This window comes from Vicugna pacos, chromosome 16 (assembly GCF_048564905.1).
Source record: "Vicugna pacos chromosome 16, VicPac4, whole genome shotgun sequence".
Classification (NCBI taxonomy): Eukaryota; Metazoa; Chordata; class Mammalia; order Artiodactyla; family Camelidae; genus Vicugna; species Vicugna pacos.
Genome location: NC_133002.1, coordinates 42,084,471 through 42,107,233, shown reverse-complemented (window position 1 = coordinate 42,107,233; position 22,763 = coordinate 42,084,471). Strand labels below are relative to the sequence as shown.

At 56.7% G+C, this 22,763-nt stretch overlaps 1 protein-coding gene across 10 annotated transcripts in view; it reads left to right on the top strand.

Moving 5' to 3' along the window:
• Positions 1 to 22,763, top strand: part of LOC102525314 (unconventional myosin-XVIIIa) — a 91,386-nt gene that overhangs the window by 51,704 nt on the left and 16,919 nt on the right. For 8 of the 10 annotated variants that reach the window (XM_072939013.1, XM_072939010.1, XM_072939012.1 and 5 more), the window contains 25 exons: positions 58 to 202; positions 539 to 559; positions 2,388 to 2,564; positions 2,784 to 2,874; positions 3,134 to 3,326; positions 4,132 to 4,218; positions 5,559 to 5,700; positions 5,852 to 6,011; positions 6,234 to 6,420; positions 6,739 to 6,982; positions 9,392 to 9,501; positions 11,520 to 11,585; positions 14,674 to 14,802; positions 15,522 to 15,665; positions 16,056 to 16,145; positions 16,283 to 16,402; positions 16,598 to 16,709; positions 17,042 to 17,169; positions 17,472 to 17,626; positions 19,469 to 19,592; positions 19,678 to 19,878; positions 20,437 to 20,547; positions 20,997 to 21,101; positions 21,352 to 21,498; positions 21,909 to 22,022. In XM_072939013.1, the coding sequence (XP_072795114.1) occupies positions 58 to 202; positions 539 to 559; positions 2,388 to 2,564; positions 2,784 to 2,874; positions 3,134 to 3,326; positions 4,132 to 4,218; positions 5,559 to 5,700; positions 5,852 to 6,011; positions 6,234 to 6,420; positions 6,739 to 6,982; positions 9,392 to 9,501; positions 11,520 to 11,585; positions 14,674 to 14,802; positions 15,522 to 15,665; positions 16,056 to 16,145; positions 16,283 to 16,402; positions 16,598 to 16,709; positions 17,042 to 17,169; positions 17,472 to 17,626; positions 19,469 to 19,592; positions 19,678 to 19,878; positions 20,437 to 20,547; positions 20,997 to 21,101; positions 21,352 to 21,498; positions 21,909 to 22,022 (3,303 nt within the window). Of the gene's footprint in view, positions 1 to 57; positions 203 to 538; positions 560 to 647; positions 1,805 to 2,387; positions 2,565 to 2,783; positions 2,875 to 3,133; positions 3,327 to 4,131; positions 4,219 to 5,558; positions 5,701 to 5,851; positions 6,012 to 6,233; positions 6,421 to 6,738; positions 6,983 to 9,391; positions 9,502 to 11,519; positions 11,586 to 14,673; positions 14,803 to 15,521; positions 15,666 to 16,055; positions 16,146 to 16,282; positions 16,403 to 16,597; positions 16,710 to 17,041; positions 17,170 to 17,471; positions 17,627 to 19,468; positions 19,593 to 19,677; positions 19,879 to 20,436; positions 20,548 to 20,996; positions 21,102 to 21,351; positions 21,499 to 21,908; positions 22,023 to 22,763 lie in introns of those variants that run through there. The other 2 variants (XM_072939006.1, XM_072939011.1) reach the window with 2 other exon arrangements.

The window sequence follows — 22,763 nt, the reverse complement described above, 5'->3', positions numbered from 1 at the left end:
GCAGGAAGGGAGAGCCCCTCTGAGATCTGGTGCCAGTGTGCCCATCTGTCCCTGCAGCCGGAGGAGAAGCAGAAGGCAGCTCAACAGTTCAGTAAGCTACAGGCAGCCATGAAGGTGCTGGGCATCTCCCCCGATGAACAGAAAGCCTGCTGGCTCATCCTGGCTGCCATCTACCACCTGGGGGCTGCTGGCGCCACCAAAGGTAACCTGCAGTGGGTCCCCACAGCCTGGCTGGTCATCTTGGGGGTCCTGCCCACTCCCATTTGTCCTCGCCCAGCACGGACTCCTCTGTTGTCAGACTCCCCTCTTTTGCTTGTGCTGCTTCCCAGTCCCCCTCATCAGAGCTGCAGGCTCCACATGCCTGGAGAAGTGTCTCTGCCAGTGATGGCCAGAGGCCGGGACTGAGTGGCGGTGACTGGGAGCATTGTGAAGAGTGGGAGGAGGGGGTTGGGGGTTTGGAGGCTGAGGAGAAAGAGAAGGGCACTAATTCAGAGCTGTCCCCCTGGAATAACCCTCCTTCTTGTTCCCTTCCTGACAGAGGCTCTCGAGGAGCAAGCGGGTAACTGACCTTGACCCCTTCCTGGGGTGTAGGGGCCACCTTGCCCCATCTTGGTGCTTGCCCTGGGCTCTCTCTAGGGGCTGGGCTTGGTCTATCATAGCAGAGGGCACTGGCCTGGGAGAAGCCCCAGGATTGAGGGTGGAGAGGTTACCTGCTGGCAGTGGGGCGTCTCTGGAGTTCCAGAAATAGGTGCTTCTACCTGTTTTGTATCCATCTCAGGATGCCCTCTATGGGGCTTAGGTGGGGGAGGGTGTGTTACTCCTGGGGTTCCCCAAGGCCAGTTTTCCCTGGATCTTCCCTTCTCTCCACTGGTTTGGTAGTAGGTGCCTCTTCCTCTTGCATGTCAGGGTGGAGGCCACTAGAGGGCAGCAGGCACCGCGGTATTGAATGGACTGCAGCTTCAGCATTTGTGCCTGGGGTCTTGCGAATGGCAAGAGCTTGGTGTGGCTTGGAGGAGCTCCTTTGCCTTCCTCTGAGATTACACTGATGGGCTGGTGCTCCCAGCGCCTCTTCACCCTTTTCTCCTTCAGTTTAGGAAAAGGGATGCTGCCTTTGAACAGCATCTCAGGCTTTGGCTTCATCTTCCTCTGGGATGTGAAGGGCCCCAGGCTGCTTAGCAGAAGTGAGGAAGCACCGGTGGGTGGATGGCAGGGTGGGTGCATGCAGGAACAGGTGTCTGGGTGTTAGTCTCCTTATGATCCCAGCAGGTGGCATTCCTGCCAAAGAGGAAGCAGGCTCTGAATTAAAGAAGTTGTCTCCAGACTGTGTTGGTGGGCAGGTGGGTGGGCGTGTGGCTATGTCTTGAGGAAGTTCTTTCACTCTGAGGTGACAGCCTCCAGGTTTCCTGTAACCCTGCTCAGCGCTGACTGCAAGGGGAAAGCTCGGTGCATCAGCACGTGGACCTTGTTGAGCAGTCTGTTACCTCCTCAGAGCTTCCAGTACTTTCTAGGGGTGTGTGTGCGTGTATGTGGTAGAAAGTCTTTGTGGGTCTCGTGGGTCTCTTTCTGTGTGTGTCAGTGTGATCACATCCACAGACTCTTGATGCTGTGAGTGTGTGCTCACGTGTGTGTTTTCGTGTTTCTGAGTCTGAATGGGGTTGTGTTTTCTCTCCTGCTCCTCACAAAGCCCCGCCCTCCACGGTCCCTTCCCCTGGGCCCAGCGGGCTCAGCTGATGACTGTTTGCTAACACGCTGTTTTTCTTTGCATGCTGCATGCTGGTCCTTTGCCTTACAGAAGCTGCCGAAGGTAAAACCTTGTTTCTTGTTAGCTTTCCCTAATTGCCGCGATTAGAGGCTTGTGGGCGGCTCCCCCTCCCCTGCGGCTTTCTTGCCTCTCTGCTGTTGGGCCGCAGTGGGTGTTTGTGGTCTCCCCTGGCAGATGTCTAGGGGTAAGGGGGAGGGTCCTAATGTGTTCCTGGAACGGGGAGGCACCAATGCTTTCCTGAGACGCGGTGGTTCTTGTGCTCATCATAGCGGAGCTGGCTCCTGCTCTGCCTGTCTGTCCTTGCCCACGTTGGCATCTGGAGCCAAGCCCTCTAAAGGGGTTTTCACAGCCGACTGGGAGCCCTCTGGCGGCAGCAGTTTGGAGTTACCTCCTCTTTTAGGACCTGCTCTTTCTCTACAGCCCCAAGGGACACAGGAAGCGCTGGCAGCTGCCTGCTGTCCCTGTTTTGCCTGAAGCCCTGCTGGTGTCATCAGGGCTTGTTTTACCCTCTGGAAGGCACCTGCTCCCTTGTCCTCTAGGATCGAGGGAGCTGAAGGGCACAGTGGTTATCAAACAGCCTAAGGAGGAAGACCCAAGATGCCATATCCTCTTTTCTACCCCATAGCTGGGCGCAGGCAGTTTGCCCGCCATGAGTGGGCCCAGAAGGCTGCCTACCTGCTGGGCTGCAGCCTGGAAGAGCTCTCCTCGGCCATCTTCAAGCACCAGCACCAGGGCGGCACCCTGCAGCGCTCCACCTCCTTCCGCCAGGGCCCTGAGGAAAGCAGCCTAGGGGATGGCACAGGTACCCTGAGCCCCTTTGCTGGTGGATGTCCCCAGAGGCCTCTTCCAGGGCTGGTTGCCATCTCTGGGGCAGGCAGACTGCTGGGGTGAATAGATGCTTCAATTAGGAGGAGAGACCCAACCCAGGGCTGTGTGCTGACTTGGCCTGGGTGGGTAGGGAGCACACCCAGGTGGGGAGTCCCAAGGAGCAGGAGATACAGTTGACCCTCCTGCTCCACAGGCCCCAAACTGAGTGCGCTGGAGTGCTTGGAGGGCATGGCGTCCGGCCTCTACAGCGAACTCTTCACGCTTCTCATCTCCCTGGTGAACAGGTGAGTGCCAGGCAGGGCCCAGGAGCTCCCTCTTCCTGTCCTGACAAAGGTGGGGTTGATGCCTTTGTGCTTATGTGATCGCTAGGCAGAGCCGTTCTCCACCAGCAGAGGGCTCACTGTCCCTGCAGGCAGGAGAGGCCCGCCGTCCCCACAGGATCTGGGCACTAAGACAGTGATGGGGATCGGGCTTGGTGCAGGGGGCGCTGCTGAGGCAGGGACACTGCCCTGGACAGCTCTGACCCAGACTCTCCCTCTGAAGGGCTCTCAAGTCCAGCCAGCACTCGCTGTGCTCTATGATGATTGTGGACACTCCTGGCTTCCAGAACCCTGAACAGGGTGGGTCAGCCCGAGGGGCCTCCTTTGAAGAGCTGTGCCACAACTACACCCAGGACCGGCTGCAGAGGCTCTTCCACGAGCGCACTTTTGTACAGGAATTGGAAAGATACAAGGAGGTAGCACTTGACCTTGCGTCTGCCTGCCCCCCACCTTCAGGCTCGCCTTCTGACCTTGGCACCCTCAGGGAGGGCATCTGTGGATGTCGGAAGGCACCACTTTCCCCGCTCTTTACCCTTTGACATTTCTGTCCCCTTCTGCTCTCCAGGGCAGGAGGCTTTTCCTGCCCAGGCTACATTCTTTCTTTGTGGAGAATTTGCTCTCCAGGAAGCCAAAGATGCATTCAGGGTTCCTGGGAGCCCCTCTTTGCCCACCTTCAAGGCACCTGCCTAGGCCCTGGGTACTACAGCCATGCAGTTCCTGCCTCCGCATGTGTCAGACCTGGCCTTCCCTGTCTCCTGATCTGTTAGGATGGTGACCAAGTATTTAGACCCCCTCCCCCATAAAGGGGTGTCACAGATAGGATCTGGAAACCTACCTTGTATGGAGATGAGTTGAACAAGCTAGGAAAAATGTTTATCTTAGTTGAGAGAAGATTCAGGAGGAAAATGATCATTGTCTTCAAGTGTTTCAAGGATGAGCATGTGAAATAGAGAGTGGGCTCACTCCATGGAGCCTAATTAGCAGCATAAGTAACAGGGATATGCACGTGACTGTAGCTCACTGCACAGGGAGGTTAGCTGACCAGAGATACAGGCTGGTGCCTTGAGAGGTGTGGAGTGTTTGTCAGTCGGGCTGCTGGAGGGGAGCTCCTGCTCGCATGGGAGATTGGCCTTGCTGACCCCAACGTCCCCTCCTGGCCTGCTCATACGCTGTACCCCACACCAGGCCCCGTTCTCACCACTGCTTCACCTTTCTTCCTAGGAGAACATCGAGCTGGCGTTTGACGACTTGGAGCCAGCCACGGACGACTCTGTGGCTGTTGTCGACCAAGCCTCCCATCAGTCCCTGGTAGGAATCCCAGGGAGGGCCTGGGCTGGCCTCTCTCACCTCTCCCATTCCTCTTCCTCAGCAGAGCCCTCTCTGTGGGAGCTGCTGTCACCGGTGCCACCGTAGGCTGGGGGCGCCCAGCAGTCAGGCCCAGACACCAAGCGTGTTAGTGCTGCGTGCCCTGCCCCTCGGCTCTCAGCCAGTGTGATCAGGAAGATGGCACTTTCTTCTGCCCTGGTGCAAAGGGGAGCACAGCCCCTGGGTGTCTGAGCCAGGCGGGAGGTGTACCTCTTCTCTTACCAGATGGGCTCAGGCCCTTTCCCAGCCGTGCCTCGAGTGTGTCTGCCAGGAGTCCTGGTACCACCTCCTTTGTGGTGAGGGCCTGGCTGGACCCAGAGGAACCTGGTCATCCCCTCCATTGTCCCCACATAGAAGACTGGTGCCGCCTAGCAGAGCAGGGTGGGGAGGTGGCCTTCCGCCCAAACAGAGAGGATATAAACGCCCACTGAGGGGCTGTGTGGATGTGAGCCATCGCCCCTCATTCTGGTGATGGGCTTTGTCACCCTTTGGGCCAGTGTCTTGGGCACCTTGCTGCCTGGGGGCTGGCTGGCCTGATGAGCACTAGGCGTTGGTGAATGTCTTCAGTTAGGGAGGTTGTATAAAGCACTTTATTGGGGAATTGGCATTTTTGCCAGGTTGCTGGTTTCTCTCCTCTGCCTTGAGCCCTGCCTCCCTCTCCCTCCTTCCTGTGAGAAGGCCCTGTCAGGCTGGCACAGGGCGTAGGGCCCCAGGGAGGGTGTGTCCCCCTGGGACAGGTACTTAAAGTACCCAAATTCCACATCCCCCCAGGGAAGCTGGCTTTTCTTCCTGTCACCTGGGCCCCTGCAGTGGCCTCCCCTGAGAACCTTCGCCATTTCCAGGAGGTGTGGAGACGTCAGCCCGCGTGGCTTAGGAGCAGCAGTGGGTCTCATTTAATATGCCTGGGAGGTGACGCCCAGAGGGTGAGGGCAACATGGGGCTTGCCCAGCCCTCCCCACCTCTGAGGGGCCGAGGGTAGAGGAGAGGCTCTGGATGTGGGCTTGGGTTACTGAGAAGACTTCAATCATTGCTGACTTTGCACATGAGACCTAGGAATCAAATTGCTGGGGGCTTCTCTCTCTGATCTCTTCCCAGCCCCTCTTCCTCCTTGCTGCCCACTTCTTCCACCAGATGCAGCAGTGAGGGGCAGGAGCTGCAGTGTGTGTGTGTGTGTGTGTGTGTGTGTGTGTGTGTACACGTACGCACGCGCACAGCATATTCAGAGTGTGGGGCTAGGGCCAGGGCTCCACGTGACAGTGTGGGATTTCTCTGCTTCCCCACAGGTCCGCTCACTGGCCCGCACAGATGAGGCTAGGGGCCTACTGTGGTTATTGGAAGAGGAGGCACTGGTGCCAGGGGCCACTGAGGATGCCCTGCTGGAGCGCCTTTTCTCCTACTATGGCCCCCAGGAAGGTGACAAAAAAGGTAGGTGGCACCCCTGGAGCGCCGTTCCTCTGCTTCCTCTCCAGAGAACCACCTATACCAGGCCAGTTGGCACTGCTCGGAGCTCACTGAGTCAATGGGCATTTTGGGGCCTGTGCCCTGATGATCTGAACCTTGCTTCCCGGACTCTCAGGCCAAAGCCCTCTCCTGCGCAGCAGCAAACCGCGCCACTTTCTCCTGGGCCACAGCCACGGCACCAACTGGGTGGAGTACAACACGGCTGGCTGGCTGAGTTACACCAAGCAGAACCCAGCCACCCAGAACGCCCCCCGACTCCTGCAGGACTCCCAGAAGTAAGAGTGCCACTCACTCAGCCCATCCCAGTTTCTCTTCTTACTGTTTGAAGATTTCTCTGCAGTGTCTCTGTCAGATATGGGACGTGCAGCCCCAGCCCAGAAAAGCCAGACGCCTGGCCGTGGGGGTGGTTGTGTGTCCTAGGCTCTGGGAGAAGGAACAACCTCTACTGCTCCGTGAATGTGACTTCTTTCCTTCCTTTGCCTCCCCTCCTTTGGTAGAAAAATCATCAGCAACCTGTTCCTGGGCCGGGCAGGTGGAGCCACAGTGCTCTCAGGCTCCATTGCGGGCCTGGAGGGCGGCTCGCAGCTAGCGCTGCGCCGGGCCACCAGCATGCGGAAGACCTTCACCATGGGGATGGCAGCTGTCAAGAAGAAGTCCCTGTGCATCCAGATTAAGCTGCAGGTGGTAAGTGTGCCAGCTCGGGCCGCGGGGCACTTCCCGGCCCCTGGCAGGTGACTGGGGCCTCCTGGGCACACTCAGGGCATCAGTGCCCACTCAGCAGCCCACCTGCATTGATTACTGCTGGTGGGTCCTCTTTCAGTGCTGCTGCCTGTGAGTGGCCACCCAGGCCTAGTATGGGCAGAGTTGTCCAGGCTTAGGACATTCTGGCCAGGGATGGGACACCTGCTATCCTGCATGGAAGGGAGATGCTGTTGCTGGTCCCTGATCTCTTGGGCTGTGGATGTCAGAGCCCACTGAAGGCTGTATCTTCCTATTTGGCAGGATGCCCTCATCGACACCATCAAGAAGTCAAAGCTGCATTTCGTGCACTGCTTCCTGCCTCTGGCAGAGGGCTGGGCCGGGGAGCCCCGTTCCGCCTCCTCCCGCAGAGTCAGCAGCAGCAGTGAGCTGGACCTGCCCCCAGGAGACCACTGCGAGGCCGGGCTCCTGCAGCTGGACGTGCCCCTGCTCCGTGCCCAGCTCAGGGGCTCCCGCCTGCTTGATGCCATGCGCATGTACCGCCAAGGTGGGGGCCCCCTTCCCTCTCAACTCCTGCCTCTCTCCAAGAGCTACCCCTCCCCCTCCCCACCTCCCAAACAGGGCCCATGGGGCTAGAGGGGTGCTGCTCCTCTCCTGCCTCCTGCTGGCCCTACATCTTTCTGCTGCTGCCTCCTCTGTGGATCTCTCCTTATGTCTCTCCAGCCCAGTCTGTTCCTTTCTCTTTTTCTTCCCAGCCTGCTGGCTATCCTTTCCCTTCCACATTCCTGTCCTCTTCATCCCCTCCCCTCCGCACTCCACATGCCCTGTTCCCACAGCTCCCTCCTTCCCCCTTCCCTGGTTTGGATGGGTCAGCTCTGCCCACGGCAGCAGACCCAGTACCCTCGTGGAGAAATTGCCTCTAAGAGCAGGCCAGCCCCACAATGAGAAATGAGGTGCTAAATCTTTCTGAAAAACTTAAAATTCCCAAGAAAGGTCAAATAGACCCTTTTTGTGGACCCATCTGGAGGAGGGAATAGAGAGGGTGATAATAATAATAATAATAATAATAATAATAATAATAAAACAAAACCCTTAGAGCATTTTTCTAAACTCATCACACACATGAACTCAGTCCTCACAACAACTTCATGAGATGTAAGTACTAATATCATCCCCTGATAAGGAGACAGGTTCAGAGACGTTCAGTAGTTTGCCCAAGGTCATACAGCTTGTGAGTGGCAGTGTGGGATTTGACCCAAGCAGATCACTTCTGAGTTCATGCCCCTTGGGTAGGGTTTCATTTGCCTGAGAAGTTATGAGTTGCCAGGTTTCTACCTTTGTCCCTTAGTGGAAAGGGTGGGCAGTGTCCCACTCACCCACAGCCAGGTCCCCTTGAGACATCCCCAGGGGCACTGTCATTTCTTCTTGGCAGCCAAAGCCAGGAAACGGGCTCCCTGCCCTACTCTAAATAAATCATCGATCTGTCCCCACGTTGTGCTATGGAGTTGGTGTTTATTATTTCAAAACCAGATTGTTACTGCTCTGAACCAAAATCAATGTGCTTTACTCAAACAAGCAGATCGATGAGGCCAGCAGCAGCCAGCCCCCCTCCCCTCTCCCAGCCCCCAGCCACCATCGATAGCGCTGATGATTAATTAAGATGCCAGGCGTCCAGACCTGCTATCCCAGCCCATCAATTTAATTGCAATTCAGATACAATCAATAGCTCACTTTGTCTTGGCCCCTCAGCAGCCCCTGCCTCCTGTTTCAATTATCAGGCACATGCATCAGCCTCATCTCCCAGTTGGAGGGTTTCCCAGAGCTACTATTCCCATGTAGTGGAGAGAGCCCCCGAGTGGCTGTCAGGAGCCCAGGTCTGGAGTCCAGTTCTACCATCAGCTGCAGCCTTTGTGTCTGACCTTGAACAAGCCAGGTGCCCTACCTCCAGACCTCAGTTTCCACGTCTGGAGGATGTGTTGTGTCTGGCCTTTTTGGTTTGAAATTCTATGTTTCTATAGGAGTGGGTCTCTTGGTCCTCTGCTTGGGTCCTTTGGTGTCCTTGAGGTACCTCAGGGTAACCTCTCGCTGGCCACCTTCCTGACCTTGCTCCAAGTCAGAAGCCGCTTCCTCCTTTCCCTGACCTTAAGACCAGACAGTAGGAGATCTCTGTTAGAAGTAATACTCTTTAGAGAAAAAGAATCTATAAGATTTTTTGGTCACCTGGCCTAGGGCCCAACGTCAGGAGCGGGCAGGAGGGGAGCCCTTTCTGATACCTTGCTTCAGTGGACTGGGAAAAGGAAGGGAGCCTTTTACTGAACACCCGCCAACTAAGCCAAGCTGTACTTTCTCCATATCTTCTCATTTAAGTCCCATGACTACCATGCAAGATAACTAGTAGGGCCCTCCTTTAAAGAGGAGGAAACCAAGGCTCAGAGAGGTTGAGTGACTCGTCCAAGGTCACATGACACCAAGAGCCAGGACAGGATTCCAGCCCCAAGCCTACACACTTTTCCTCTCTGCTGTTCTCTGATGCCCTATTTTTTTTTCTTATTAAATCCCTAATACATCATTCTCTGGGTTATCACAGAGTCATAGACTTGGAGGCTAGAAAGCATCTTAAGGGTTCATCCAGGCTTTTATCTCCTTCCAGGTGGTCAGCCATCCCCTGTTTGCTTCCTCACTGACGAGGCAGCTGCTTCCTTCTAAAAGAACCTGTTCCCTTTTTAAACCTTGTAGTCCCACTGTGGGGCAGCCTTAGCTGTCCTCTCACCTCCTGTTTCTCACCCCTGCCTCCTTCCTTTCTGCTCTCCTTTCCCAGATCTGCTTCAACCACAGGCTCTCCTCCCCCAGCAGTCTCTTCCCCGTCAGGTGACTCTGCCAGGGCACCAGTGGCTGTTGGGGCTCACTGGGAGCCAGCAAGGCTGATAGGCCTGGCTCTGGGCCGCTGTCTCCCCAGGTTACCCTGATCACATGGTGTTTTCCGAGTTCCGCCGCCGCTTTGACGTCCTGGCTCCACACCTGACCAAGAAACACGGGCGCAACTACATTGTGATGGATGAAAGGCGGGTAGGTCTGGGCACCCCCAGCCCCAACAGACCGTCCTTCTTCTGCTCAGACGCCTCTGAGCAGCTGCCCTTGCTCCCCTTGAGAGAGCCAGGCTGGCCAATCAGGACCAGGACAGGGACATGTGGCAGCCAGGCTGTGGCATAGAGGGAAGGCACCCTGGGTCATGGATTACAGGAGTCACAGAAGAGCCACCCACTTCGAAGGCCTGAGATGAGCGTGTCTGCTTTCTGATGAGCCAGACAATCCTCCAGGACCCTCTCAGGTGGCAGATCAGAACAAGGGTTTTAGGTGCCCCACTCGTGGCATCTGGGCCCTTCAGCCTTGACTCCCATGTGAGGGACTGCCTTCTGTATACGCAGGTATACAGGTATACAGGTATACCTCTCCAGGTGCCTCCTTCCCCAGCCCTCCTATCTGGGTGGGAGAGGCTTCCCTCCCCTTGTCTGATCCGTTCCTCCTGTGCCTCGGAACCTGTTCCCTTTGGTCCCTCTAAAGGCCTGTTCCATCAGCATAAGTCCTCTCTCCTGTTCCCTTGGCCTCACCTTCTCTGCTGGCTCTTTTCTCTCAGTGGAGGAACATTCTGCAGACATTGCTCTTGGAAAGGAGCCTTCTGTCACCCTCCCTCATGTGCTGGACCTTCAGTACTTACTTTCCTCCCACTGCTCCTGCCTCACCACCGTTCATTCCTCCCCCCGTAGCTGCCTGGTCCCCACCCCTGACCCCGGGACTAGTCTTGTCCCACCACGCCCCCCACGTTGTCAGAGCTCATGGGCACTTTTCTGTGCTTCTTGGCAACAAGTGACTCTGTTCTTTTTGAAACATTCTCTACTCAGCTTCTTTGCTGCCACTCCTGGGTTCCCCCTTGTCTCTTTGTTCTTTCTTTCTCAGCCCCTCCAAGCTTCCCTTCTTCCACTTGCCCCCAAAGTAAAGGTCTCTTTCTTATTTGTCTCTCTCCTTGGCCATATCTGCTTTCTATTTTACACTGTCTTCCTGGGCAACCTCATTCACACCCATCACTTCAATTACCACATATATATTGATGGTCAGATCAATACCTCTCGCCCAGGCCTCTCTCCCACTCGACACGCATTTCTGTCTAGCTGCTTTCCGGACTTCTCTACCTGTATGCCTTATAGCACCTCAAACTCAGCGTGTTCAAACCAAATTGATCACATTTCCTCCCAAACCTACGCTTTCTCTTGTTTTCCCCTCCTTGGAGGATGGCTCCATCATCCGTTTCCTGCATAAGTCAGAAACCTCAGTGTGTCCCTAGATTCTCCCCTCCCACCTACCCCTCCCCCACATCAGGCAAGGCTCCATCCCTTTAACATCTCTCGTATCTCCCCCTCTACTCCTCCGTTTGGGTCAGGCTCTAGCCTTCTCTCCTGTGGATTCCTGCAGGAGCTGCCTAAGTGGTCTATCCATCCTCCACTCATATTCCAGTGGGATCTCTGCAAAAAGCAAATCTGATCATGCCCCTCCCTGAGAGAACCCTCCAAGGGCTCTCCGAGCACACAGGCTCACATACTTTGGCCCCTGCCCACCTCTCTAATTGCACTTTAATTGCCCCCTCCCACCGCCTTCACCCCAGTTATACTGGACTACTCCGAGTTTCCTCCATGCTTCCATGCCTTTACACATGCTAGGCCCTCTGCCTGAAATGCCCTCTCCCCGGCTTTGTCTGACTAATTCTTACTTGTATCTAAAGACAGCACAAGCAACACCTCCTCCGGGTGCCTTCCACAGCCCCCTTGTCTGACTTACACAACCTCCTCCTCTGTGTACTTCACTGATTCTCTCGTCTCACTCCCCAACAAGATAGCTTGTTCGTCTTGCAGTCATCTTTATGTCCCTGGAATCCGGCACATTGCCGGATGCTGTAGAAGCCACCAGTAGCACTCGCTGAATCAATAGTGGACCATCCGAATGGAGAACGGGAAGGACTGAGTGATTGGGTGAAGCCTGAGTGGAGGTGGGGAGACCCCGGTGGGCTCTCTGACAGAGATGTCTCTTTGCAGGCAGTGGAGGAGCTGCTGGAATCCTTGGACCTGGAGAAAAGCAGCTGCAGCATGGGCCTGAGCCGGGTGAGTTGCCCCTACAGGAGGGCAGCCGGGCCTTCACTCTCTGGTCACCCTTATCCAGATGATCGGCCCTCCCCTCCTGCTCTCCCTGCTCTGCCCAACTTCAGGAATCTCTCGGGACCCCTTCTAGGTCTTGCCCCCCAACCCCTCCTGCCCCATCACTCTGGGGCTACCCTTCCTCTCAAGCTGCCCCCTTCAGGGCTAAGCCCAGGAAGTTAGATATTCCACCTGCAGCAAGCGTGACTCTCCCCCCCTTTGAATAACTGGGCTTGTTCAGTGCCATGAACACCTCTCTGATATCAGGAGGGAGTGGGTTGGAAGATGGTCCTGAATTGGCCTGAGGCCTGGTGTGGGGAGTGGGGAAGGCAGGAGGGAGGAGAGCTGGGAGAAGCAGGAAGGCAGTCGGCAGGTGCTCCAGAAGGCAGGGCCCCCTTTAGGGGAGTTGTCCAGGGCTGCCAGGGTCCCAGAGAGCAAGCAGGACTTGGTGAGGCTGTGCCGAGCCACCTGCCCACAGGCCAAATTCCTCATCTGAATGGAACGCGGTGCATAAAAGGCAGGCACGCCCGCCCAAAGTGCCAGTCTGCAGCATCTACCCGCACCAAAGGGCCAGCCGAGCGTCCCTCCCGCGGGGCCCGGAGCCTGTGCACCCCTCTCTCCCAAGACCAGGAGGCTTGACAGCGGCATCCACGTATGTGCTCCAAGGGCTGCGGTGGGACAGAGAGCAGTTGGGAGTCCCCAGGAGGGTTCTGGCCTGTCCATCTGTCAGCAGAGAGGAGAGGAAGTCATGGGGAGTATGAGGTGGAAGGGGAGGCTCCCCGAAAGAGGCTCCCGTATTGCTTGTCGGCTCTGTTCTCCCTGTTCTGCATTCTGAGCCACTGGGAATCCCTTCCCCGACCCCTCACTCTTTGTCTCCACTGTCCCTGGTTTTCTCTTTTCCTTTTGGCCCTGGCAGTCCCTGCTGGTCTCTGTTCCTTGGTTTCAGATTCTGTTATTTTCTGTTTCTTTCCTGGTTCTCTGTTTCTCCTGTGATCCCACCCTCTTTCCGTGTCATCCTTCTGGTTTTGGTCTCGGCTGTGTCTGGCTCACCTCCTTCCTTCCTCCTCCCCACTGTCTCGAAGCTCAGAAGCTGCCAGCTGAGCTTCCTCCCTGGGAAGCCTGCAGTCAAAGATTTCACTGCGGCCTCTTGGTTTCTCCCTGGGTGGGCTCCTGCCCCTCTGGTAGGCTAAGCTGCTGCTGGCTGGCACGGGGGTGGCACCTCCTCCAAGACATGCCTCGGGCAGCTAAGAGCCTGTACGGGCTGGTCCTCTTCCCAGCTGCCATCTCAGACTCTGCATCATCACAGGTGCCTGGCTGAAGGAGGCAAGTCCCACTCATGCTCAGAGCAGAATAGAGGCAAAGTCGGATGTTCACTGACATCTGGTTTGCCAGAGAAATTTCAGGGCTTCTCGGCTGTGATTAACAATGGCTGGTGAACGAGGATTCTCTGTGTGTTTATCACATTGCTTCAGAGGAAGGGGGTCTCAATCCAAGCCCACGGGACCCTGGGGGTTTAGGCAAGGAGTCTGGGGGTCTGAGAGCCTCCTGATGTTGTTTGTAAAATATATATGGACGGTTATGTTGGCGGGGGCATGAGGTGTGGAGATGGCCCTGAGATTTCACCTAAAAGGACTCAACCTCACAAATGTGCAACTGTTAGGAGAGGTGTGAGGCTCGCTGCCCTAGTCTCTAGACCACCCTTTCTCTGCTCAGTGTGTTTCTGGGCCATTCTCTGTCCCCCTCCCCAGCACCTCACTTCTTCTGTCCCAGTCAGACAGCTGTGTGCTGGCCATCAGCATGTTGGCTCACCTCTTCCGGGGACTTGGGTCTTCCCTACCCTCTGTGGAATCTCAGGCTCACGGATTGTGGGAAACAGAGGCCCAGGTGGGGCTGGAGACCCCAGGGAGATCTCAGGTGCTCACCCCAGGTGTTGCACAGGACTGAGCTGGCTTTCTCCCAGGCCGGCCTCAGGGGACCAGGTTCTTGCCAGAGGCAAAGGTTTCTCAGCAGAAAGTGTAGGCCCCTCCCCACTTCTTCCCTGGAGGGAGGCCTGGGGACACCGTACCTATCAGTTCTGAATGTTTCGCATGGAGTTCACATCTTCTCTTTGCCCCACAAAAGGGAATTTTTCTGTCTTCTGGGCAAGGTGGAGGTGGCATATACCTAGGTGTCTGTTTTTTGCCCTCTTTAAGGAAACCAGAGTCTCTTTTTCACCTGTTTTTCCCCCACTTCTTCCCTTAACACAGAACATTTTACCCAGCCCTATTTCTGGGCACCAAAGAGAGAGGAGAGGCTGAGTGTGAGGGCGCCCAGCTGGTTCCTCTCACATCTGCCCTCCAGCCCCCAAACCTGTATGACAGGTCCCTTGCCTGGGCCAACCCCCGCCCACCACACAGGCTTTTTCATGAGATGAAACCTGGGGGTGGGGGTGGGGTGTTGGCACATGAAAGAAGAGACAGTCTGAAATGAAATCCAGCAGGGAGTGTGCAGAGAAGCCCCCCGCCCCCCTTCCTCCCCCTTCTCTGCTTACTGCTTCCCGGACCTTTTTCTTCTTCCACACATAGACCTCCGTCCACCTGATCCCAGGCACCTGGAGGCCGGAGGTGGCCGGGGCCTGCGGTCGGGACTGCAGTGGGGCCTGCAGTGTGCTGTGGGCACAGCGTCATGGGCAGAGCTGCTGGCGGCCCTGGGGGAAGAAGCCACCATAGGTGTTGCTGAGGGGCGTCCTCTCCCCCTTTGACAGCAGCTGCTTCTGTCTTTCTTGTCTCAGATACCTTCCCTCTGGCGTCTCTTTTCATCTCTCTTAGAAGTTGGATTTCCCACCTTACTCCTCCCCTTCCAAAACCTCCCAGCCCCCAGCCTGGCCCTCCTCCCTCAGCCTTGCCCAGGCCTCTTCTTGCTCCTTCCCTCCTCTCTTGGACATTGGCGTTTTCAGGCTCTTCCTGGGCCAAGAGCCACACTCCCAGGCCTGCTGGTTTTCTGCTCCAGCTGCTTGTTCCTCCACCGGGTGGCCCCCGGCCCAGGTCCCGCCTTCACCTGGCTGGCTTCTCCACAGGTATTCTTCCGGGCGGGCACATTGGCACGTCTGGAGGAGCAGCGGGATGAACAAACCAGCAGGAACCTAACCTTGTTCCAGGCGGCCTGCCGGGGCTACCTGGCCCGCCAGCACTTCAAGAAGAAAAAGGTGCTGCTCCAGGGACATCCCCGTCCCACAGCCCAACCTAGACGGGCAGAGCTGGCTCCTGGGGTGGGGGTTAGGAGGGCCACTCTAGGGGACATGCAGGGCGGGAGGCTGGTCTTGGGACAGTGAGTTATTACCTGGGGGAGAAGAGGCAGGACCTGCCAGGGGCACCATGCTCTGGGCTGGGCCAGGATTGGGGTGGGCAGCTCCCCCGTGCCAGGGAGAGTGCTGGTGTGCCCAGCAATGGGGCCATGTGGCCTGGTCTGAGAGCTAGGGTGGTGGGGGAGCAGGGCCCAGGCAAAGGTGAGCTCTGGATCATAGGCTGCTCCATGAAGATTAAGGAGCTGTGTCAGCGACTCCTTTTCTTATTAGCAAGTCCATAAAACAGCCAGCACCGCCGCCTCTTGTGTTTCAGCAAGATTAGGTTTTATAGCACATCTAGGCCAGGGTGCTGGAAATAATCAGGCAGCAAATAAAGCAGACGAAATTATTCCTAATGACGGCGGAGCAGTTAGTGCCCAGTGCAGTGCTCCCGGGGCTGGCTCTCTGCCGCCCACTCTCTGAGGGATGGAGGGAGGCCAGGGGCAAGGGTGGTTTAGGGAATGCTTAACTCGAGGTCAGGTGGCCAGAGGAGCAGCCCAGCAGCTGGGCTGGTGTTGGGGAGGGTCCTGGCTAGGCATGGGACTGAGAGCCTGCTGTGCGCCACTCCCACCCCAACTTAGATCCAGGACCTAGCCATTCGCTGTGTGCAGAAGAACATCAAGAAGAACAAAGGGGTAAAGGACTGGCCCTGGTGGAAGCTCTTCACCACCGTGCGACCCCTTATTGAGGTTCAGCTGTCGGAGGAGCAGATCCGGAACAAAGACGTACGTGACAGCCTGGGCAGGGCCACACAGCCAGGAGGGAAGGGCTGGAGTTCATCCACGTGGGCAAGAGGTTTGCCGGCTTGTCTTGGGCTCCCAAGTGCTCCTTTGTTTAGTCCAGAGAGCTAGTGTCCTTGAACTATGCCCAGCAAACCGAAGGTATCCATCTGACGTGCTGGCTGACCCCCTGGGTATCCTCTTAGGATAAGACCTCAGGCCTCCTTGGCACATGGGGAAGGGTCTACCGACAGAGACCCAGGGAGGCAGTGGCTTCCTGATCCCTCATGTCCTGGCCTGAGCTTCACCAGCTTCACTCACCCCAAGAGTGCAGATCCCGAGCCCCAACCTCTTGCAGTGCCTCTGGCTCACTTTGCCCTCCTTACTGTACCCTAGGAGGAGATCCAGCAGCTGAGAAGCAAGCTTGAAAAGGTGGAGAAGGAGCGGAATGAGCTGCGGCTCAGCAGTGACCGGCTGGAGACCCGGGTGAGCGATACCCAGCACCCAACAGATTGCCCACCTCTGCAGGGCAGCCACCTGGGAGCCTCCACCCCACCCTCCCGGTGTTCCAGCTGAGTGAGGCAGGCATTTCAACTGGTGGTGACTCCCTCCCCCAACCCCAGATCTCTGAGCTGACATCGGAGCTGACGGATGAACGTAACACAGGAGAGTCCGCCTCCCAGCTGCTGGACGCGGAGACTGCGGAGAGGCTCCGGGCAGAGAAAGAGATGAAGGAGCTGCAGGTGAGGGCAAGGCTGTGCTAGGGCTGCCACTCTAGTGCCCATCTCCTCCTCCAAGGACAGGTGGCATCTTTGTCACCAGCCCAGCAGCCCTGTCTGCCCTGGGTAAGCTTGTGACCATGGTCTGTGTGGTTCAGGGGTGCAGATGGTACTGAGTGAAGGGGTGGAACTGCACACCTCATCACCATCTTTCTGCAGACCCAGTATGATGCACTGAAGAAGCAAATGGAGGTGATGGAAATGGAGGTGATGGAGGCCCGTCTCATCCGGGCAGCTGAGATCAACGGGGAAATGGATGATGATGACACAGGTGGGTCAGAGGCTGGAGGACTCGGCAGTGGCCTGAGTGGCGAACTCTGAAACCTACCCCTGGGCAATCGTGATAATGATGATGTTCAAGAACTATATCCAAGGACCATGATCTGGCGGTCCCAGGGGAGAAGACAGCACATGTAGCCACATCGCCATCTCTAGTCTTTTCCCAGCTAGTGGCTCCTTCTGTCTTGGGAGGAAGCCATTGTTCCAGGAGCCTTTCTGAGTCCCTCTGGCTGACTCCATCTGTTGCCCCATCCTTCACCTCCTCTGCCCCTTCTCGGGGACACTCATCAGCGCAGTCCTCCCTATTCTGCCCCAAATACACAGGTGGCGAGTGGCGCCTTAAGTATGAGCGAGCAGTGCGGGAGGTGGACTTCACCAAGAAGCGGCTCCAGCAGGAGTTTGAGGACAAGCTGGAGGTGGAGCAGCAGAACAAGAGGCAGCTGGAGAGGCGGGTGAGTCTGGTAGAAAGAGTAGAGGCCTGTGCCTGGGAGGGCTGGGAGGAGCTTGGTGCCACATGTTGTCCCAGTGAATGGCCAGAGCCGGGCAGGCCCTGGGAGCAATAGGGAAGGGTTGACTTGTTAGCCATTTGGTATAGGGAACAACCAAGGGTAAACTACTACGAGGGTGTCTTAGGTTCCCTGGATGACCCTGGCTTCATCCCTCATCCCCGATCCCCCCCTCCTTCATTCACTTCCTTCTCCACGCCCTCCACTAAAACTCCCTGGGCAACCCTGCACCCCATCTCATCCCCTAGCTTGGAGACCTGCAGGCAGATAGTGACGAGAGCCAGCGGGCCCTGCAGCAGCTCAAGAAGAAGTGTCAGCGGCTGACGGCCGAGCTGCAGGACACCAAGCTGCACCTGGAGGGCCAGCAAGTCCGCAACCATGAGCTGGAGAAGAAGCAGAGAAGGTGGGTGGATCCCCTGCCCTGGGCGCAGAGGACTTTCTAGAGCCATGACAGACAGGGCTCCCTGCCTCCCTTCAGGGAGGAAAGAAGGGAGGGCCTGAGTTTGGCCAGGCACTTTGCCTGCGTGGTCATTCACCCTGGAGTGTGAGTCAGGGTCTCACTCCTGACCTCCGAGGAGCACACAGACCACATCCCCACTGACAGCCTGCTCACTCAGGCCTCCACTTTCCGATGTGCTCTCCCTAGCGTGTGCCTGTCACCCTGTCTGGGACCAGAAAGGATGGGCATCCGCAAAGCCCCATGCAGGAACCACTCCATGGCAGCCCTGCCCCTTGCCCCCACCCAGTTCCCTGTATCTCCCTTGCCCCAGCCACACAAACACACTCTCCTGACTAATGTCATTAAACTACCGTGACACTTCCATCTCATTATGATAATGACACAAAGGGAGGGGGCAGCCCTCACAGGAGAAAATCCAATCTAAATTAATTTCCCTGGCTGGGGATGGGAATGGGATGCCTTTATTAGTAATACAGAGGAACCCACGCACCCCAGGAACAGCAGGGTGCCCCAGGGAGTGGGAATAGCACCCAGATCCCCTCTGCAGGGGACGGGTTCTCAACAGAGTCACCAGTTGCCTTTGTGAAGGGGCAACCCCACACCCACAACTCTGGATATGAGAATGGCAGGGCTGAGTCCTTCCAGTGACCCTGGCTTACCCTCTGCCCCTTGGGGTCACTAGGGCCTGTGAGGCTGCTGCTTTGCAGAGAGCAAGGGGAAATAGGAAACCCTATATTCCTCCCTCCCAGCACCATGACCCTCTGCTTCCCTAGTTCTTATCTTTTCCCAACCCCCCCTTTTACCTAGGGGCAGGCACCCTTTGTGGGACCCCCCTCTCTGAGCACCCCGATGACAGTGCCAGCTTGGCCTAGTTACCGTCTTGCTACACTCCTCGCTGGGCAACTTATTAGGTTTCAGCTGCCCGGAGTTTTCTTACTTTCTTTCTTTTGTGTGTGTGTGTGTGTGTGTGTGTGAGTGTGAGTGATGTGGGGTTGGGATGGGGATGAGCTGTTCAATTTTTGACAGGAACCTGATTAGCTATTCAGGGGAGGTGTTAAGAGGAATTTCAGCAATTTGCTCCTTATTTAGAGTCACTGGGCAGGAAATGGAAGGCTGGGAAATGGAGAAGTGAAGAAAGAAGCCCCCGACTGTGGACCGTGCACCCGTTGAAGCACGCTGCGAGCTGGGCACAGTTGGAATGGGGCTTCCAGCCGGGTGTGGGGTGTCCTGGGGGTGACATGGGTGCTGCTGGGGAAGGTGGGCCCAGCCAGAGATTCGTGCCCACGGGTGGGGCAGCAGCCAGCTCTTCCATTTGGACTTGCCAAATTGAACTGTAGAAAGTGAGTTAGACAAGGCAGGATGTCTGTCCATTTCTATCCATTCTGATGCCCCATCTGCCCTCACCCTGGCCCCTCATTTCATTCTTTGAACTACTGAAGGGGAAAAGGTCAAGGCTTAATGCTAGAGGAGAGTCTGTCCACCTCTCCCATGGAAGCAGTCTGTGGGTCCTTCTTAGGCCCACCTGCTGAAAGGGCTCTGTGGACCTGCTTGATGAAATGCACTCCTATCCCAGACCAGGCTGCTCAGCAGGGCCTCCATGTCCTGACCTGTAACCCCTGAATGTCACCTCACCACCACCCCCAAGTTCAGGCTGCAGCACTGCCCCTCATCCCTGACTTGTGTCTTGTCCGAATCTGTGGCACAACTTTCTGGCAGCCTCTGGGTGCTGGAGACCTGGACGTTTCCCTTATCTGATGGAACCGTCATGACCACGCTTCCTCACAGGTTTGACAGTGAGCTCTCGCAGGCACACGAGGAGGCCCAGCGGGAGAAGCTGCAGCGGGAGAAGCTGCAGCGGGAGAAAGACACGCTCCTTGCCGAGGCTTTCAGCCTGAAGCAGCAACTGGAGGTGTGTGGGGCTGCCCATCATCCACACCCCATCCCCCTCACAGGTCTGGGCCAGCCCAGGCCCAGCCTCATCTTTTTTGCACCAGGAGAAAGACATGGACATTGCGGGGTTCACCCAGAAGGTTGTGTCACTTGAGGCTGAGCTTCAGGACATTTCTTCCCAAGAGTCTAAGGATGAGGCCTCTCTGGCCAAGGTCAAGAAACAGCTCCGGGACCTGGAAGCTAAAGTCAAGGATCAGGAAGAGGAGCTGGATGAGCAGGCGGGGACCATCCAGATGCTGGAGCAGGTGCTGAGGGCTTGGCCAAGGGAGGCACCATCGACCCTACAGCTACCCCAGGGTGTGGGCCAGAGGAGGGCAAGATCCCAAATTCAGTCATTCATTCGTTCCCTTACCCACAAAATATTGAGGGAGCATCTGATCTGTGCCAGCCACAGTGTGAAGATAATTAAGCTTTCCTGGTACTTTCCACAAGAACAGGTTTTAATTGAGCTCCATTGGTGAGGGACTCAGGATGCATGGCAGCTGGAGGGCCATGAGCCCATCCAGCCTGCCACTGAGCCACCATGTCAGTTCAGGGAGCTAGAGCCTGGAGGCCAAGTGAAAAGCTGCAGGACTGTCCCATGCCCAGCAGCCTTCTCTGGGCCTGTGCCAGACATCTAGTAGAGGAGTTCAGCTTCTCTGGAGAAGCCAGCTGCTGCAGGAGCAAGGTGGGAGCAAAGGGAACTGCTGGCAGAGATGTTCCCTGCTCCCAAGCCTGGGGAGACTGGCCCATCGGGGTGTGGTGGGAAGGGGTCAGGGCACTGCTGGGAAAGAAACCCAGTCCCTACTCCCACCCACCTCCAGGCCAAGCTGCGGCTCGAGATGGAGATGGAGCGAATGAGGCAGACCCATTCCAAGGAGATGGAGAGTCGGGATGAGGAGGTAGAAGAGGCCCGGCAGTCGTGTCAGAAGAAGGTAAGGCCGTGGGCACTTACCTGTCCAATGTAAACACCAGTTCCCCATCACTGCTTTAAAGTAAGGGCTGTTCTGTTTCCCTACCTTAGCCACACTGTCTTCCATTGCCATTCAGGACTGGGACGCTCCACTCAGGATCCTGGCATTGGCTGCGATATGCGCTCTCAGGGTCTGTAAAGAAGCTCAGGCCTTTGAGAAGCTAATGCCCCCTCCTTTCTGTGCCAAGCAGCAGGCAACTAGCCTAGCCCAGTGGAGCCTGCCAATTTAGGAATAAGGGCTCCCTCCCAGGCTGCCTTGAAACTCTAGGAACTTCAAATTCAGGGTCTGATGCCTTCTGGGGTCATCCATGCTCAGCCCTGGCTCACTGTTTTCCTGGGATGGGGAGATCCAGCAGGGAAGGGGCTGGCTAGCACTGGACACTAAAGGGACTGATGGACCCCTGTCCTCAGTTAAAGCAAATGGAAGTACAGCTCGAGGAGGAGTATGAGGACAAGCAGAAGGTGCTGCGGGAGAAGCGGGAGCTGGAGAGCAAGCTGGCCACGCTTAGTGACCAGGTGAGTGGAGACTGCTGGCTGCCACAGGGAGAGCTGGGAACAGGAGGGGTGCTGGCTCTGTAGGGCCTGCTGTCATCACCTGTGGGAGGGGGTGGTCACCATCCATGGCAGCCCCGGGCTTTCTCACTGGCCACCGTGATCCTGGCACTTTTACTTTCATTGCTCATGAGGGGTCTCTGAGAGTGAGGGCAGGGTGAGGAGTGGACTTGGGGAAGACAGGAGGAAGCCCCAGCTTCTGATGTCCACCCAGGTGAACCAGCGGGACTTTGAGTCAGAGAAGCGGCTCCGAAAGGACCTGAAGCGCACCAAGGCCCTGCTGGCGGATGCCCAGATCATGCTGGACCACCTGAAGAACAACGCACCCAGCAAGAGGGAGATTGCCCAGCTGAAGAACCAGGTATCTGCAGACAGGAAGTCATAAGCTCCAGGGGCAACCAAGCTTAGTTTTTCAGTTCTCTCTTTCTCTCCCTCTGGCCTCTCAGTGGTTCTTGAGTCCTTGGGAAGGAAGGTGACAGAGAAGTGGGGAGAAGCCACTTGCAGCACCCAGACTCCCCAGGGTCTGCCCATGCAGTGTGCATGACCGCCAAGCCCAGGATGCTGTGGGTGGGCCCAGCACCTACCACCCCATCACGGGAGGAGATGCGGTGCTCTCACCACAACACATCACAGCCCCGGGGTCTCAAGTGAACGAAGGAGGAGAAGGAGAGCTCCTGGGTTCCCTCTCCCCGTGAGCACTTGGCACAGCCCTCCTGCCCCGAGGGGGATGGCTGACTTCTCTCCCTGGGGCGGGGGTGGCTCTGTGTCCAGCTGGAGGAGTCAGAGTTCACCTGTGCAGCAGCCGTGAAGGCGCGGAAAGCAATGGAGGTGGAGATCGAAGACCTGCATCTGCAGATCGATGACATCGCCAAAGCCAAGACAGCGGTGAGAATGAGGGGTGTGCGGGGCCAGACTCGGGGACTGGGGGAGAGTGTAGCTGTGACGTCGGCTCCCTTTACCCTCAACAGGGCTCCTTCCCCAGCTTGGCCCCTTCACCAGGGCTTCCTGCAGGGAGAGCTGCCCCTACCCTCTGCCTCTCCCCACTCAGAGCAGAGACCTGGAGGGGGTGAGGTGGAGGAGGGAGCCAGCAAGGGCCCATCTCCCTGCTTAACCACCTGCCTGTGGGAGCTTGGCCACAGGCCCCAACACCATAAATAAAGGCAGCTAATATGGCTGAGAGATGTAAACAGGTACCTAGAGATTAGCAGAAGTATCGATAAGAGGATGGGATGGCTCCGTTTCCCTCCCCTGCCCCTGGCCAACCCACTGACAAGCCCAAGCGGCAGCTAATTAGAGCGCTTATTTAATGCCTCCCTTTTAATTCCCCACCTCTCCCACGGCCCATCCATCGGCTGAAAACTCATTACTGGGATGCGGCCACCAGTAGCTCCTCGGGCGGGGAATGGGGCCGGGGAGGAGGCTGGGCTTGACTCAGGGCTCCTGGCCCCCAAGCTGGTCCCCTGGCTGCTGAGAGATGCCAGTCTCCTGGGCTTGATTTATCTCTGTGACATTTGTGCTCCTCAGCAGTTTTCAGGTGAGTAATTCAAATTCTTTAATTGTGTTAAAAAAAAAAAGGCTGTTATAAAATTACCATTTTATTTAAATCCAAGTTAATAAATTTCTTGG